This window comes from Anser cygnoides, chromosome 27, assembly GCF_040182565.1.
Source record: "Anser cygnoides isolate HZ-2024a breed goose chromosome 27, Taihu_goose_T2T_genome, whole genome shotgun sequence".
Lineage (NCBI taxonomy): Eukaryota > Metazoa > Chordata > Aves > Anseriformes > Anatidae > Anser > Anser cygnoides.
The window spans coordinates 2,189,084-2,204,877 of NC_089899.1; the positions used below are offsets into that span (position 1 = coordinate 2,189,084).

At 46.4% G+C, this 15,794-nt stretch overlaps 2 protein-coding genes across 3 annotated transcripts in view; both read right to left on the minus strand.

The window, feature by feature from the left end:
* The window catches only part of ARHGEF18 (Rho/Rac guanine nucleotide exchange factor 18), a 49,816-nt gene extending 49,143 nt beyond the window's left edge, over positions 1-673 (minus strand). Inside the window, exon 1 of the mRNA XM_048077641.2 lies at positions 355-673. The gene's annotated coding sequence lies outside the window, so the exon portion shown is untranslated. The remainder of the gene's footprint in view (positions 1-354) is intronic.
* A 1,590-nt stretch (positions 674-2,263) lies between these two features.
* Positions 2,264-15,794, minus strand: part of INSR (insulin receptor) — a 56,599-nt gene continuing 43,068 nt past the window's right edge. For both annotated transcript variants that reach the window (XM_048077642.2, XM_066984125.1), the window contains exons 11-21: positions 14,347-14,618; positions 13,996-14,138; positions 12,931-13,090; positions 12,483-12,582; positions 12,153-12,220; positions 11,723-11,952; positions 11,257-11,367; positions 11,020-11,179; positions 10,059-10,188; positions 9,696-9,830; positions 2,264-8,000 (exon numbers count right to left, since the gene is read on the minus strand). In XM_048077642.2, coding sequence (XP_047933599.2) covers positions 7,646-8,000; positions 9,696-9,830; positions 10,059-10,188; positions 11,020-11,179; positions 11,257-11,367; positions 11,723-11,952; positions 12,153-12,220; positions 12,483-12,582; positions 12,931-13,090; positions 13,996-14,138; positions 14,347-14,618 — 1,864 coding nt within the window. In that variant the 3' untranslated portion in view covers positions 2,264-7,645. The remainder of the gene's footprint in view (positions 8,001-9,695; positions 9,831-10,058; positions 10,189-11,019; positions 11,180-11,256; positions 11,368-11,722; positions 11,953-12,152; positions 12,221-12,482; positions 12,583-12,930; positions 13,091-13,995; positions 14,139-14,346; positions 14,619-15,794) is intronic.

Below are 15,794 nucleotides of genomic sequence, written 5' to 3' on the forward strand. Positions count from 1 at the left end.
AGAAATCCAGGTGGGTTTGGAGAGGGCTGAGGTTGGGCTGAGCCGCTCCGTGTGCTCCCACCCAGACACAGGGCAGCGGGCGCAGAGCGGGGCCGGATCCAGCTGCCTCGTCCAGCTCGATGTGCAGAGGCACTAGGTGGCATCAGCACTGCACATTCTCCATTAACGAGCGTCATCGCCCATCCCAGCGCTGGGCCCAGGTGGCTGATGAAACAGTTGCTGGAATTTACCGGGGACAGGGGGTGAGGAGCGAAGTGAGGGTTGACCTTGACCCCTTCAGAAAAAAAAAAAAAAAAAAGAAAAAAAAAAGGAGCATTCTTTGCAAAAAAAAATATAAATCATACTACTACTCACTTTTACAGCCATTCGTTGCGCAAGCATCGGACGCTATCCCCAGGTCTGAGGCCGGTGGGGCCCTGGCAGAGCTGAGCCCCAGCAGGCCAGGAGCAGCCCCGAGGTGCTCAGCTTGGGCAGGGAGAGCCGCGAGTGCAGCCACAGGGCGGTGAAGAGTCAGGGCTGCAGCACAGCGGGGACACGAGGGACAAGGCACAGCAGGAGAGCAGGTACCTTAACTGAACGGCTAAACACATCAAGAAGAAAAACAGCAGCGGCGAGTCCCCCGCCTCGCTGGTGCAGCTGATCAGGAAGGAAATCTCACCTCTGATAAAACGAAACAACATTTAAGTCAGAAGAAAGAAAGATTTTTACATTTCCAGAGCAGCTCGGTGCAGAAGGCGAGGTGAGGTGGTTCCTGGTGCAAATCCAGCCCCAGCTGCTCTGCCTCAGGACAGGGATGAAGCAGAGCCTCTGCCTTTCTGCCTCGCAGTTCTGTCTTTTAAAACTGCTTGTGTTCCCCTAACGGGAGGGGAGCCTGGGTCCGTGCTCAGGGAAATAACAGCATGACACTGCGGAGCAGCAGCTCTCGCTGTTTTGGGCAGAAGGAAGCCCTTTACCAATGTTTACCCAACAGCACCGAGCACCCTGCGGTGAGGACGAGCCCAGAGAGCGTCGCGCAAGCCATGGGGCCGAGCTAAGCGAGCCTCGGACCACAAGCCTGCAACTGGCAGATCTGTGTTTGTTTTTTTTTTTTTTTCTTAGCACCATTCATTTTGCAACTGAAAGTATTGCTTATTCCAAGATATGAATTTAATGCTTTCTCTGTGGTAAAGCAGCACTCAGTGCTGCACAGACAGCAGACACAAAATGAGCAGTTATTCTTGGATAATTTATTCAGAAATTTAATATAAACAGTTAATTGTTCAATATTCTGACACGGCAAGAGTTTTTTCTTAATGCTCAAAGATATTTTCTGTACATGTCACTGCTTGGCTCTTACATACGAAAACATTGAAAAAAATAAATCAAGGGGGAGTTTTTTTTTTTTTTTCTCTTTTTTTTTTTTTTTAAAGAAAAAATCATGGCACATTTGATCCTTTATTTCAAACGAGGTATCTGCAATACTGGAACCTTAGATATGCAGAGAGAAAGGTGGGAGCAGCAAGTTTAAACAAGAAAAAAAAAAAGAGACCTCACAGAACATCACTTAGCATGTCACTGAAACTGCCTCTAGTCCAGTTAAGGTGCAAGCAGACCAGCATTTGCTTTTGGCTGCGTTTGATCAAGCCGATGCCCAGGACCCCATCCACGAAGCTCCTCAAACACAAGCCACTGTTTTGACACTCTAGGAACAAAACCGTTGTGCAAACTAAAGCAAAAGGTGAGGGGTTTCCTTTGTAAATAGCATTCTGTCTCTTCAAATTTAAAAGCGACTTTTCTAAGATCACCAGCAGCCAGTCTCCATCGGGCCCGGTAATGGGAGAAGTATCTGGAAACCAAGACAGCCGCAGCGTTACCGGATGCTGCTGGGGGGACTCGGAGGAAGAGAAGAGCTTTGGGAACAAGCCCAGCTCGGACGCCAGCTCTTGGGCAACTGAGAGCCCAGCGAAACCAAGCCGTGCTTTCCGCTGCCAGGACTGCAAAGCAGCCCCTCGGCAGCACAGAGCAAGAGCCTGAGCGGTGTCGCCAGGACTCAGCTAAGCAGGTGAGCCTGGGCCCACCGTTAAACTGTGCTGGTGGTCCTCCTTGGGTGCCAGGACTGCCCCGGTGCCGCTGCCAGACCCCGCTCCCCCAGGGGCTCCTGGGCTGGGGAGAAGCAAGCGCCGAGCACCATCAGCTGGAGCAGCAGAGCTCACAACAAAACTACCGCCACAAACACAGCCTGGTGCCCACTGCAAACGTGTTGGCAAAAAACGTAACGACGCCGTAGGAGTTAATACTAACTTTATTATACAATATTTAAAAAGTCATTTCTCTACCTGTCCCCTTATAGCTTGCATTGTGCTGCAGTTAATTTGCTGAACCTGCAAGAATAAGTGCTTACTTCTGAGAAGGACAAGCAATTTAATCTTAAAAAGAAATACACATTTAATGACAGCAGATTTGATAAAAATGGTAGTTTTATAATTGCTTTTAAATAGTCAGATTCCTCCAAAAGTCAATCGCACTACTGGCTTCACTCTTGTGATACTCGTAGCAAGGCAAGCCAGAACAGAACAGGCTGAACACGTTAATGCTCTTACACCAACATTCACGTACAGCATCCAAGCAGAGTTAACACAGAGCCAAGCAGAAGGTAATAAAAAGGCCAAATTCAATTAAGTTCATACAAACGCTAAACTAATCTCGCTTTGAATTTCACGTATTTCTGAAGCAACTACTTCGCGATTCCAATCCATTCAGCAGCTCCTTTCCCAGGACCGCGCGCAGGGGAGCTACGAGGGGCATCGGCTGCTCTGCGGAGGGGAAGGGGCTCCTGGCACGGCCGTGCCCGCCGGCTCCGCGCGTCTTCGCGTGAGAAGTGGCGGCTTCGAGGGAGGCAAGGACACAGCCGGAGGACCGGAGGGTGTTCTGCAGTTTCTTGCTTACTCTGCTCTTACTCCACAGTCTCTGAACCGATCACACGTGGATCACGGGAGCACCTGGCACAGCTGTCAGAGTAAGGCTTTATGGCACAAAGATACTTCACGTTCTGACTTGAAAAATGAGGTTCCAGTCTCGGTATCAGGAATCGCTGCTAGCAATGAAGGGCCCGGAGAACCTCAGGGTCCGTCTTCGTATCACAGTGACGTTAAGAGGGAACTGGATTGCCTCTCTCCCTCCCCTAAAACGGAGGCTCAAGAAAAACTGACGCAGCACCCTTCTTGCTCCTGTCTTTTCCTGTTTGCCTTCATCTCTTTTAGGTCAACAACACAGTAAGCAACTTTGAGATTTTTCCAAAGAGATACCAACGCTATACGCAACAAACCAAAATTAAGCAAAGTGTCCCATTACTATAATACAAGTTCAGGAGGAAAGAGATACACTACCCATAAATTAAGAGTACCCTTTAGCAACCTAGGAGCAGCCTCTTCCCAAGCAACACAGCTGCTTTATGATCTGCACAGAACATCCTCCTCGCAGCTTGGTCTATTTCCTATCACGTTTCCCAACCCAGTGCTGGCACAGAGTTCACGTTATAAGCTCTTCTATTTTACAACACAACAGAGTATTTACAAGCCGCCAAGAGACGTGTTTTTAACCTAGCAGGCAAGCTTTGCAACGCTGCACTGTACTGCAAGAGAAGTACCAGATTTGCAAGAGGTGTTCAGGAAGTGGCGATAGAATTTAACGTGCAAACGTTTCTGAGAAACCTCTCCAGTCTCGTGCTTCAAACATCTGCTCAAAGAAAACACAGCAGAGCACAGAAAGCTGTTTCTTATGCTTCCTGCTTCACCAGCTTTAGAAACAGCGAGGCTCTGGCTGCTCGTTGGTACCCCTCCCTGTCCCCAGACTGCACACAGGAGGCTACAGCTGCTCCACAACACGCGCCAGGGTCTGCCCCGCTACTCGGCGCTGTGAGTGGGAAGTTCTCTGCCTGCACAGGGCAGGATCCGACCCCAGCCAACGCGACCTGAAGGCCAGTGGAGCTGCCCTCCTCCAGCCATCCCACCTGCGCTCCTGCCTGGCTCCTCCTCACTGCAGCACGCAGCAGTGGGTGCCTGTGCTTCCGCTGCAGCTGCGGCGCTCTCGCCCCGATAAGGATCTCGCTGGAGCACGCAGCAGCAGCTCCCCAGGCGAAGGCACAGCACCTGCTGCGCTGCTCCCCTTCCCGGACACAGGACCGCAGCTGCACCGCACACAGGTTTCACCTGGCACACGCAGTCTCAACTTGTACGCAACCCCTGGCGTCGCCGATCCAAGCGTGGGACTTGTGCATCTCCGGCGTAGGGAAGGATTTCCCAGCAAGAGAGCAAAGTGGTGGCTGAGGGCTGAAAGTAAAGGATTTTCCTCATTCAGAGCTGGGCTTTACGGATGACGCCCATTCACTCCTCCTAATTCTGTAGCTGAGCGTAATCTCCAACAGCCACGAGTGGCAACCGCTAGCGTCATGTGTTTGTTTTCAGAAGGGACTAGCTTTGGGGAAAAACGATATCCTTACCGCTGGTACCACACGCCTTTCCTCGCCCTTGGCACACTGTAGAGAGGACGACTGGAGTAATCTTTATGCACAGTATTGGGTATAAACAACTGCTCCCTTCGGTGCAGAGTGACGATGACAACACGAGCCACGTGAACGGACTGCCTGTCCGCAAAGTGAAACACACAATCCCTTGTTCAGTGATCCGAGTGTTGCAAATCATGCGTACTCACAGGGCCAACCAATATCAACTAAATTTAAAAGCCAGACCCAATACTAGGTTCCAATGTTTGTTTATATAAAGGATCTTCTATTCCCACAGTTATGATTGCTGCAATTTAAAATGTTATCAAAACATCGGCACGCGGGAAGGGCTGGTTTCAGGAGGTCACATCCAAGCAGCAGAGCTCCCAGGTAGCAGCGCGCAGTGAGGGCAGTGACCACGACACCCAAACCCAGCTCCAACAATGAGGGCTGGGCACAGGCCCTACTCCCCACTGGCATCTACAGCTCCAGCAGGATGCTGTCTCCTCCTTTTAGGTGGTTAGTTCACAAAGTCCAAACATTTAAACGGGTCTTTTTTTCTTTTTTTATCACAACAGAACTAGGAAGATGATATCAGAGTATCAGATCCAAATTTGCTATCGTGTATTTGGAGCTGGAAGTAGTTTCCTTTGGTCACTACTACTCAGAATAGCGATAAACGGTGACGAGCTGTTCTCCTACCCATTCCCTTCAGTGAATGGTCCCAAGTATTGGAATCAGCTGATATTGATTTTCCCTGATCCACAATAGGTCCAGACCAGAATATTTAAACAGGTTTAGAGGTGCGCAGTATTAAAAATATCCTTAAGAAACACTGAGGTAGACTGCACCAGAACAGGACAAAATTAATCCCACCACATCCACCTGCCAAGATTTTACGGACACAAATCTACATGTTCTGCGTGTTTAAGAAAACGATTTTTTTGTTGCCTTTTTTTTTTTTTTACAGTGTTCTATATATTAAAATAAATAAAAAATTTCTAATAAGAAAAACTTCTCTTCCTTAGAAAAGTGTGAGAATATGTCTTCTTTCCTGCAGTGTAGTATAGAGCTGCTAAACAGTTACTACTTCGTAAAGCAGAAGAAATGTAAACGAGGCCTTTTCGAACGGAAGGTTCTTACCCATGCCTGTACTGGGTGTTTTCCCCCTAACTCCGCGAGCAACCACTGCCCTCTGCCTTCCACCCTCGGCCCAGGGGCCACCACCCCACGGTGCCGCGGCCGAGCAGAGCTGCAAGAGGTGCCTCCTGCAGACCCCGGCCCCTTCCAGTCCCTCACGGGGAGGAGGCAGCAGCACAAACCAAAAGCCACGCTGCGGCCTGGTGTCCCCGCTCCCACCGAGTCAGGACCTTGTTTTTTCCCGGCAGAGAGAGCAAAGTGGCCCCTTGGACTTCTCCAGGAGGAAGAGCGGAGGTCTGAGCAATCTCTCCCCTTGTAAAACCACCTCCTGCATGAAACGGCCTGCGACATCGATCTTCATTTCTCGCTTTAGCGCTTCTCCCTGCCAGCACACTCCCTCATCGCAACGAGACACGCTTAGTTTCACAATGGTTTTCTAACATCTTGTGCTTAGCAGCTCTGTCTTTACGCAAACAGCAGCAAAACAAAGCACGGTCCAAGAGACGAAGGTTGACATCCCGAAGAGCTGAAAGCAGTGGCTCACGCACGCGCCCTGGGAGAGGCGCAGGGATCTCAGGAACTCATCGGAGGCCCGCAGGCAGCACGAGGCCGGATGCCTGAGCAGCAGCAGACAGGCAGCGGGGAGCTGACCACAGTCACGTTCAGCTTCTGCTTCACGTGGAGAGCCAAGAGCCTTGCGCTTGCCTCCCTTCAGCTGGGCTTTAGCGTCTTTTTTTCGGTTAGAGTTCTTGCTCGGCCTCTCTGGCCGCTTCTCCTGCGGCACAACGCGCGTGGAGGCAATGCAAGGGACGCGAGGGCAAACACGTAGCAGGACCCCGCAGCGGGACGTTCTGGTGTCCTTTGGCCCCCAACGACCAAGGTAAGTCCCAACTACTCTGTCCCAGGGCTTCGAGTGGAGCCAGCTGACTGCACTGTATAAATCTTGAAACTGTTTTATAAAGCCTTGTCAAGTATAAACTTAACATGTGCTTCATAGCTCCTAAAAGGGTAATCAGCTAAAATTAGTTCATTCTGAAATCTTTGGACCACTTTAAGACCAAACAATCCCCCAAATTCTCCCCTCCCCGAAAGGACCATAAACAGTCAATAATTTATATGAAGTTAGAATTTAAACTAAAGACATTTTAAATATATTACAACAAACAATATATATACTCAATGCTGTAAGGACAGAAAACTCGGTATCTCAGGTCAGGGGACTCCTACTTTGTTTGGTCTTGAAAGTACCCATAAATCTCAGATTTCTGCTCCTTTGGCTCCCAGCACATTTTCCTCATTTGTTAATGAGAGAAAACCTACTCCCAAGAGTCCTCAGTATAAAAATAATCTGTTTAGGATTCAGTCACTCCAGGGAAATGGGAAAAAGATAAGTACACACTTCCGAGAAGAGGAAAGCTTCTGTGAGAACATACAAAACTTATGTACAAAAAAGAAGTGTATATTTTGCTATACATATACACCCCACATATATATACTGCACACACGCACGCACACGCACGCACCCCTGGGATTTAACCCATTTAAAAAGTATGAAAGCAGCAGCTATTGGTCAATCTGAGGATCTGGCGCGTCCGACTGATGTGTTGAATCCTTCAGCTGTAGTGAAGAGTATGCCTGAAAGCCTGGAATTCTACTGGAAATGCTTTTGTCCTGCAGAAGTTTTGTTCCGCACCGTTACGCTGTAGCTCAGATACCAGCAAATTTCACGTCTTTTGTTGGCAAACGTGGATGCTCCTCCTTTAGTTTAACTTACACGGTCGCTTCCTGTTTTGAAACCATGGTTACAGAAAGGACAGCAGCCATGGAAACCTTTTCCATTTATGTTCACAGATAAGTCCACTGACAACCAGTCAACTTGGCAAAAAAAAAAGTATTAATCATAAGATGATTAAAAATCTGAAGAGTCTGTAGATGTGTGTCATACACTGTGGCAGCAATAACAAGAGTCCTGAGATTTGTGGAGGGGGAAAAAGCAGACACAACCCTTGGGCCAAACAGGAAGCGTTAGGAAGGACTTGATCGGGGCATGGAGAGAATCCGCCCGTTTTTCTTGCCACCGTTCATGTGAGTGTAAGGTATGTGCTCTTCATAGTTCCCCTTGAGGGCCATGGAGGGTCCATTGTCCCGCCCCAGGACTTTGTCCCTCTGCGTGTACGAGGAGGGATCGAGGGGAATGCTCTCCATGTTCTCGAAGTCCATCTCGTACTCCTCCGTTTCCAGAGGTTTGTTCTCCTCACTGTAGAAGAACGAGACCTCGTGGAAGCTGGGGTGCAAGTCCTCCTTCAGCATCTCGATGATCTCAATGAAGGTGGGGCGCATTTTGGGGTTGTATTGCCAACACATCTGCATCAGGCTGTGCCTAGTTGAGGACAAATGAGTCAGGGACAGGAAAAAGACAATTCCACATAGGCAGAGCTGGCACAGACCGGGACTGGTATCCATGTCAGACCGCCCACCACGCATGCTACTCCTTTGAACCCCACGTTCCCACCCAAACTGAGCCGTTTGTTCTCTTCCCGTCTCCATTTTTGCCTCTAGATCCTCACACTGCTTTTTCTCTATTTCTGTCTAGATCAAAAATTCCTTCCAATTCCTTCAATTGTTCTTAACTCGGCTTCCGAAGGAAACAAGGCTGCAGTTCACGTACTCTGTGAATGCGCGCACGCACTTATAGCCGTCTCACAATTCTTTAATTCATTCAATTTTAATTTTAACTCAGCCTGAAAGATAACAAGTTCCTTAAACTTCAAGGAAAATAGCAGGCTGTGCAGAAGACAAAGGTCTTGTAAACAACCCACCCAAAAGAAAGGCTGCAGCAAGATGTCATATGTTATCATACACCACGAAGAAAGAACTTACACATCTCCTAGGTACAAAAAAACGTTTCAAACTGGAGTTTGTAACTGGCCACAAGAGACAACTGTCCAGGACAGCAGGCTTTTTTCACAAGGATACTCACAAAACATGTTTATTTTTTGAGTCTGGAAGTGCTGTTTTGGCCAGAAGTGGGCTGGCGTAAGAAGTTACTGGAAACAGGGAGTTACTATTGGCGTTCCCGTTTCCAACCAGGGCTCCTTCCCCTCACCTCTGCACGCTGCTTCAGCAGTGGCTCCTTACAACCCTCTACCAAAACACCCTAGCTCAGGTTGAACACTCAGTAACAGGATTTATTTTTTTTAATTACTCTGAAGCAGCTTAGGAAGCATCTGGCTATGCAGCCGCGCTGGCAGGTCTGAGGATGCAGTAACCTCCAAACCGTGACCATCATGAGCAGCTGCGGACATTAACCCTTAACCCTGGTACAGGAGAACGTCTGGCTTCAGTTTGTAATCCTCTTTGCGAGGTGTTTTGCGCTCTGTCTCTACACAGTGCCCTCTTTTCTCCCTAAACTTGCAGGCAGCCTAGCCTTGTACTTTAAGTGGGAAAGGAGGCTGCAGGAGACATGAAAAGGCCTCGGACACGAAAAGCAGCTCAGGGCTCAGCAGAGCATTCTCCTACCTCTCCCTCCTCATTAGTCATAAATTGGATTTCTGAAAATCAGCAGTAAAGAGTTGCTGTAATTCTCAAGACTATTTACGTAGTACGGAGAGATGAATTAGAGAAAACCTCAGCAGATGTGGGATTAACAAGCTGCTCTCCAGCCTTTAGGGCCCCAGGGATGCAGACTGTGGCCAGGCTCTGCCCTGTGACATGAGCCAACGGCCATCCACTAGCCTATAGTGGAGGAAAAGCATTTTGTTTGGGGCTATTGACACAGTGCTTACTTGTACTTTTCCTGTGCTTTGTATTTCATTCTCTTGAATCTGCACGCATGGTGTAGGTTCCAGGTTGTTTAATTCCCCCTTCTAGTGGAATAGGCCAGTCTCTAGCTTTAATTCTCGGTTCACTAAGGATGCATTGGTTTCATTTCTGTGAGAGGTAGCTCACTAAATTCTGCTTTGTTCCTCCCCAGGAGAGAAGTGGTTCAGAAATGCCATATGTGGGGCCAGCTGTGTTGCCCACACTTTATCTAAAGAGTGCAGCTTGGTCGGCTGGCACCCACTTTGCTACTTACAGCCTCTCCGGGCAGTTGTCCGGCTGATCCAGGTATCCTCCATCCATTACAAACTTTAGCACCTGTTCATTGGAGAGCCCCTGGTACGGCTGCTCTGCTAAACTGCTTATTTCCCAAAGGACAACACCAAATGACCTAAGAAAGAAACAAGACTCCTGGTGAGAAACATTCTGAAGATCTGCAAGTGATAGCCTTATTTTGGAGAACACATACTTTAAAAGAATACTACTATATTTTTAAGAGGGTTTCAAAACAATGTTGTGTTTTGTCTGTACTCGGAAGAAGTCAGCAACTCACAGTGTAAACAACATGCATTAAAACAGTGAGCTCTTGATTCATCTGGGATTGCAGAGTACAACTTACCACACATCTGAGTAAGTAGTGAAAACACCATCCTTTAATGATTCGGGTGCCATCCAGCGCACAGGCAGAAGTCCCTTGCCTCCCTTACGGTAATAATCCGTCTCGTAGATATCTCTGGTCATGCCAAAGTCTGAGAAAAGCAATTGGGACGTGTTAAACGTCTCTCCTTCCATGCTGCTTTTACTGTGCAACATCTCTAGATGAGTGTTTCCTTCCTTTGACGCCAGGCTATTTTCATACACCCAGTAAACCTCCTATGCAACTTCCAGCAATTTGTCACCTTGTGATTAACATTCAAAACACTTTCCTTTTCCCTGCATTTTTTCTTTTGTGAACTACTACAGAGCTGTGATAGAGACTCCAGAGTTGCAATTTTTAGTGACAGCTTCTATTCTAAACATTATTTTTATTCATCTCCTTTAAGTAAAACAGAGCTGTCTTTGCCCTTAAATCCCACTGCCTTGGCTTTAAGTCCAAAGAGGTCTGAAAAACCACCAAGCCTTGAGGTTTCAGTGTATTTTTACATTTTGTATTTACTTACTTCTAAATGGATTTGGGTTAAAAACTGTTTCTTGTGGAAGACAAATGACTTTTAAAAGGAACCTGACCTAGCGACAGGATTAGCAAAGCTTGGTTTGTTGTGCCCAACACCTTCTTTGTCATAATACTCATGGAAAGCAAAGAACAGTGAGACAACCCCAGGCAGCTTATGCTGAAAAGGCAATAAACTTTTTGGATAGAGGTTTGAGTACAGAGAAGATTAGAAAAGTTTCTCTGGCTTTAAGGGAAACAATTTTCTTACTGAAGTCCATACAATTCTTTTACAAGGAAGAATAACAGGAAAGTTTGCTGCATTTCCAAAGGGAGCCAGTGGAAATCACCTGTGTTTGCTGCATTGCTCTTGGGTTTCACACATGTAAGTATGACCCACAGAGTTATCTTCTGACCACATACTACATACCTCCAATTTTTACAGTGAAGTCCTCTGCAACCATACAGTTACGAGCTGCAAGATCTCTGTGAACAAATTTTTTGGCATTCAGATAGGCCATGCCATCAGCGATCTCTGCAGCCATCTGGATCATTTCTCTCAGCGTTGGCGGTGGACGACCAGGGTTATTCTACGATAAACAAACAAGTATTAAAAAGCAAATCTAGTTAGCCTGTTACACATATACTGCCTCTCTCCTGTCTGTACCTCAGCATCAGGTCTCAAAGAGCGAAGGTAGCTTTTCAAATCTCCATGTGCCATCAACTCCATGACCACCAGCGTAGGTTGTCCTTTTGAGACCACCCCGAGGAGGCGAACCTGGAAAATAAATGAGACTTTCCCTCAAGGTTGTGTCCAAGTACACTGGGCAGAGTCCAGCTATGAGAACCGGGTGTTATAACAAAGCCAACACACCCTGAACGAGAGCTTGGAACTGCACCACAAAGCCACTTAAGGCTGAGAAGTTTTGAAAGAGCAAAAGTGAAATGATGCAAGCAGATTCATGCATTTTATAAAATCTGACAAGTAAAGATCCCAGCTCTTTTGATCAACTGCTTCTGCAGAAAGGCTGCTTTTGTAGGCTGAACACCACGCTTTGAAAGCATTAGAGAAATATTAGTTATGTGATGGGACTTTCACTTGCTAATCATCTGAGGCAGCCAGCGATGCTTACCACATGATGGCAGCTGAACCCTTTCATCACAGAAGCTTCATTTAAGAACTCGATGCGCTCGCGGAGGCTGGCTGATTCGTTAACGGTTTTCACAGCTACTCGAGTCTCTGGCTCTCCCTTCACGATGTCCTTGGCGATTCCTTCATACACCATGCCAAAGGAGCCCTGTCCCAGCTCTCGGAGGAGAGTGATCTTCTCTCGTGGAACCTCCCATTCATCAGGGACATAGACTGTCAAACAGAGGGAGACGTTTCTGAATTGAGCAACCATCTTTCAAAAGCCATTTCTGCAGCACAACTGCCACAGGATATTGTGGTATATAAAGACAACCAGAAAAACTCCATAAAGAAAAAGCCAGCGCCGTACTGTTGCACTGCCTGAATGACTACACGAGAAATAAGGCACAGAGGAAAGCCCCCACTGCTCTCACCATCACTGGCGCTGAGATACTCGGGGTTAGAAGATGCGTAGAGTGGCCCAGTTGGTCCTTCGGTTTGTCTGAAAGGGATACACAAATTCTTTAGCACATTTGCAGCTTTTGACACATCAGAAATGAAGTCAGTTTGATTAATTCCCAAAGTGTGCAATAAATAGCGACTATCCCAATTTCCAAAGGCACAAAAAATATTTCCTAAACTAAATTAATGTTATAATCATTATCTAAATTAGAAAATAAACAGAATTACTTCCAACAAATGAAGAAAACCTTTACATAGAAGTTTTGCTTGTTCTGGTAAAAATGATGTGAAGTTGCACTCACCTCTTTTTCACAAGAACATAAGCAGCTCCAATAATTCCAGCAATTATTATGGCAAAAATAATCGGAACAATTATAACAGCAATATTAGGCTGAGCATTCACTAAGAGAGAAAGAGAGAGAGAATTGGAGGTATTACATAGGTCTCAAAATCCAAATCTCTTCCTGCATAAGATCTCTTCCTTGAATAAGCAAGAAAGAACAAGAAGCCAGAGGCTGCTTCAGGTAGAGAATGCAGGGCTGCTCCGAACAAGGACTCAAACTGCTGTTCAACAGCTAATATTAAGAAAATGGCCACATTCCTAATTGCAGTGTCTGGAAAACAGATGTATTGGTAAATGTTTCATGCCCCTCTACAGGTCTCTGTGCACTCCTTGCTAAGCCCCACCATCTTCCAACTGTAATCTGCGTTCCGATCAAAAAGATGATGTTGAAGAAACAAAGAACTCACAATAATCAGCCACATAGAAATAGGTAGGTTCTGTCCATGAGCCATTTCCAGCCAGCGATGTAGCTCGTATACGGACACTGTAGTTTCCAGGCTGCAGTCCACGCAGTTTGCAGCCCTGCTCACTGGCAAAGTGCTTACGGGAAACGCAGTAGTGTGCTTCCTGCAGGAGGAGGGAAGGGGAAGGCTGTGTTACGCTACCTCTGCAACAACCTCGAGCTCTGTAACAGCGCGCTAGGATTTCTTCCTCACCTCCTTGACTGGCAAATGTATACAAATAGGGTTTTCACATGCTCGGGTCTTTTCCAAGATAGTGGCTCGTCCTGGATTTGCATTTTATAGTTTAGAGTAGTTCAGATTACACACAGCATATGCCATTTGCTGTACTAGAACTCAGCCCTGAAATCTGACCTCAGCTGGCAAGCCCTCCTGCCCACACGGCACTGGCATGCTGCGCAGGCACTAGGGCTGCTCACAGGCTCTCTTGTTGCTCAGCGCTTTAACTTCTCTAAGCAATTTACATTTACATGTATGTTTTCTGTCCTTCTGTGAAATAAAATTCCTAAAAATGTCCATGCAGAAAGTTAGCAAATCAGATACTGGAACAACAGGCACTGTAGAGGGAGATTTTTATTTCTCAACATTACCACAAGTAGACTTCCAGAGGATAAAATTCACTACCAACGTTTTATTTCACTTTGGTTCGTGCAAAAGGAAACCAGAATGGACAGAATACTGTAAACACTAGGGCTACCAAAAACTGAACGAGGGCTCCCAAGGACTCCCAAGGATTATTGTCTTGCAGCAATAAACAAATACAGAGCTGTACCCAGAGCTATACCTAAACTAACAAATACACAGCCACGTCCTGCGAGGGCACGGGAGGTATCATGCCAAAGCAAAAGAACCCAGGGAAAGGCAGAAAGGTCTCTACAAGTCCAGCCTCCAGCTGCTATCTTTCACCAGCCTCCCCAGTACCACCGCTACCACAGCTTATAACAAAAGGGACTGAAGCACGGAGCTACTTCTCCAAACATGCTGCGTTAAGGAAGAAGCAGAAATTCTCACCTCTGTCTCCCCAAGACGTCCGTAATTCACTTCATAAAGCACAATAAGACCATTTGGCTCCTTTGGTTCCTGCCACTTCAAGTGCACAGTATTTTTTTCAACCAGTTCATGGGTAACTGGACCAACGATGTCATCAGCCTTAGCTAAAACCAAAGTCGTGATTAATAATAGTTTTATTTCATGTCTTTCGCAAAATGCAAAACCGACAATACTTCATCCATCATCTTTTCCTACCAGGACATAAAGAGAGCACAGTCCGTGATGTTTCTGCAAAGCAGCTGGCTCTCATGGGAAAAGCAGTATTTTGAAAACAGCCATCAACCCCGAGCAAAGCTCAGGAAGCTTAATTACCTTCTGGCATGGTCCTGGCACTGACATAAGCTGCAACGCTGCATCGAGATTCCTGAGCGTCGTGGTTACAAGCGTGGAGCTCAATACGATACCCTGTGAAATGCCGCAGGCCTGAGATAACCAAAGACTCCTTAAACTTAACTTTTTCAAAAGGTTTCTGTTCCTCTGCATTCTCAGATGCAGCTGCAGAAGAGTTTGGAGAGGATGCAATGGTGGGTATCACCACGGTGGCATTTGCTACAGAGCCGAGGTCTCTTCGTTTTCTTGATGGCCTATTAAATAATACATTAGAATGTTATTTGTTATATCCAATATAAATGCATTCACCTGAAAAGAAATAGTTAAAATGGGAGAGCTCAGAGTGCAATCGAAAACTCAAATTCAAGACTCGTATTTGCAATACAAGAAAGAAATTCCAATGCACACGGCTTTTCAGAATTATGTATCCCTGAGATGATTTCCCTGCACAACTGTGTACAGGAAAAAAAATCCAAGCCTAAGGTATTTGCTTGGGAATTCAAATTCTCCTAGACCTTCTCAGCAGAATAGAGCTCTAGCAGGCTGCCCCGTGGATGCCTTGTACACAGTGTTGCAATGCTTGGGAGTTCATCTCCTACACATTCTAGCTTTGAACAAATGAGGTCATATCACAGCCCCCAACTCTGATGACCTTGGATGTTCCACATATTCTGAGTGTCATAAATTTGCATTTATAAAGCATAAGACCAGTTTCACAGCTCACTGGAATACATCTGCTGCTTTGAACCCTAATTCTGAACTTATCTATTTCGACAGATAATTTTAACCTTTTCCCGAGAGACCAAATTTATTAAGATCTTTTCAGCAGGTGCATTTAAGACACACGGATTCAGACTACAAATTAGTTGTGCTGTTTGTTAACCAAATATTGCTTCTCAAATTATTGCACTTCAGTCTGAAAATCAATTTTTTGCTGCTGTAAAAATAGAATCGGCCCTGTGATCTTGTCAACTCCCCTGTTTGCAAGTGAGTGCCGCTAGCCAACTTTAATGTCAGATTTCATCAGTAAATAAACAGAATCGGTTCAACAGAATTAAAAACCGTTCAGAATTTAATTCCTTGGGAACAAAAGGAACAAGCATCAAAACAAAACTCCTGCCACACATCCACCGCTAGGAATTCCAGGTTGGGAACCAACCAACACGGTGAATCAGTAACAGTATTTAGTTACACAAAAGGAATTAATGCCATTTGAAAACAGAGCGGTGTATTTTAAGGGGATGATGATCTTTGTTTGTGTGTGCCTGTGTGTGCAGCTATTAAAGGGTACAAAGAGTGACCTGAACTGAACCCACACTTGAGGCATCTCCAGCCTCTAAAAATGTAACAAGCTGTTGAAGCAAATCTGTGCTGCTGAACTGAACTTTCCACTGCCACCCTCTGACTACCAGGCAAATGATTGGCGCAGT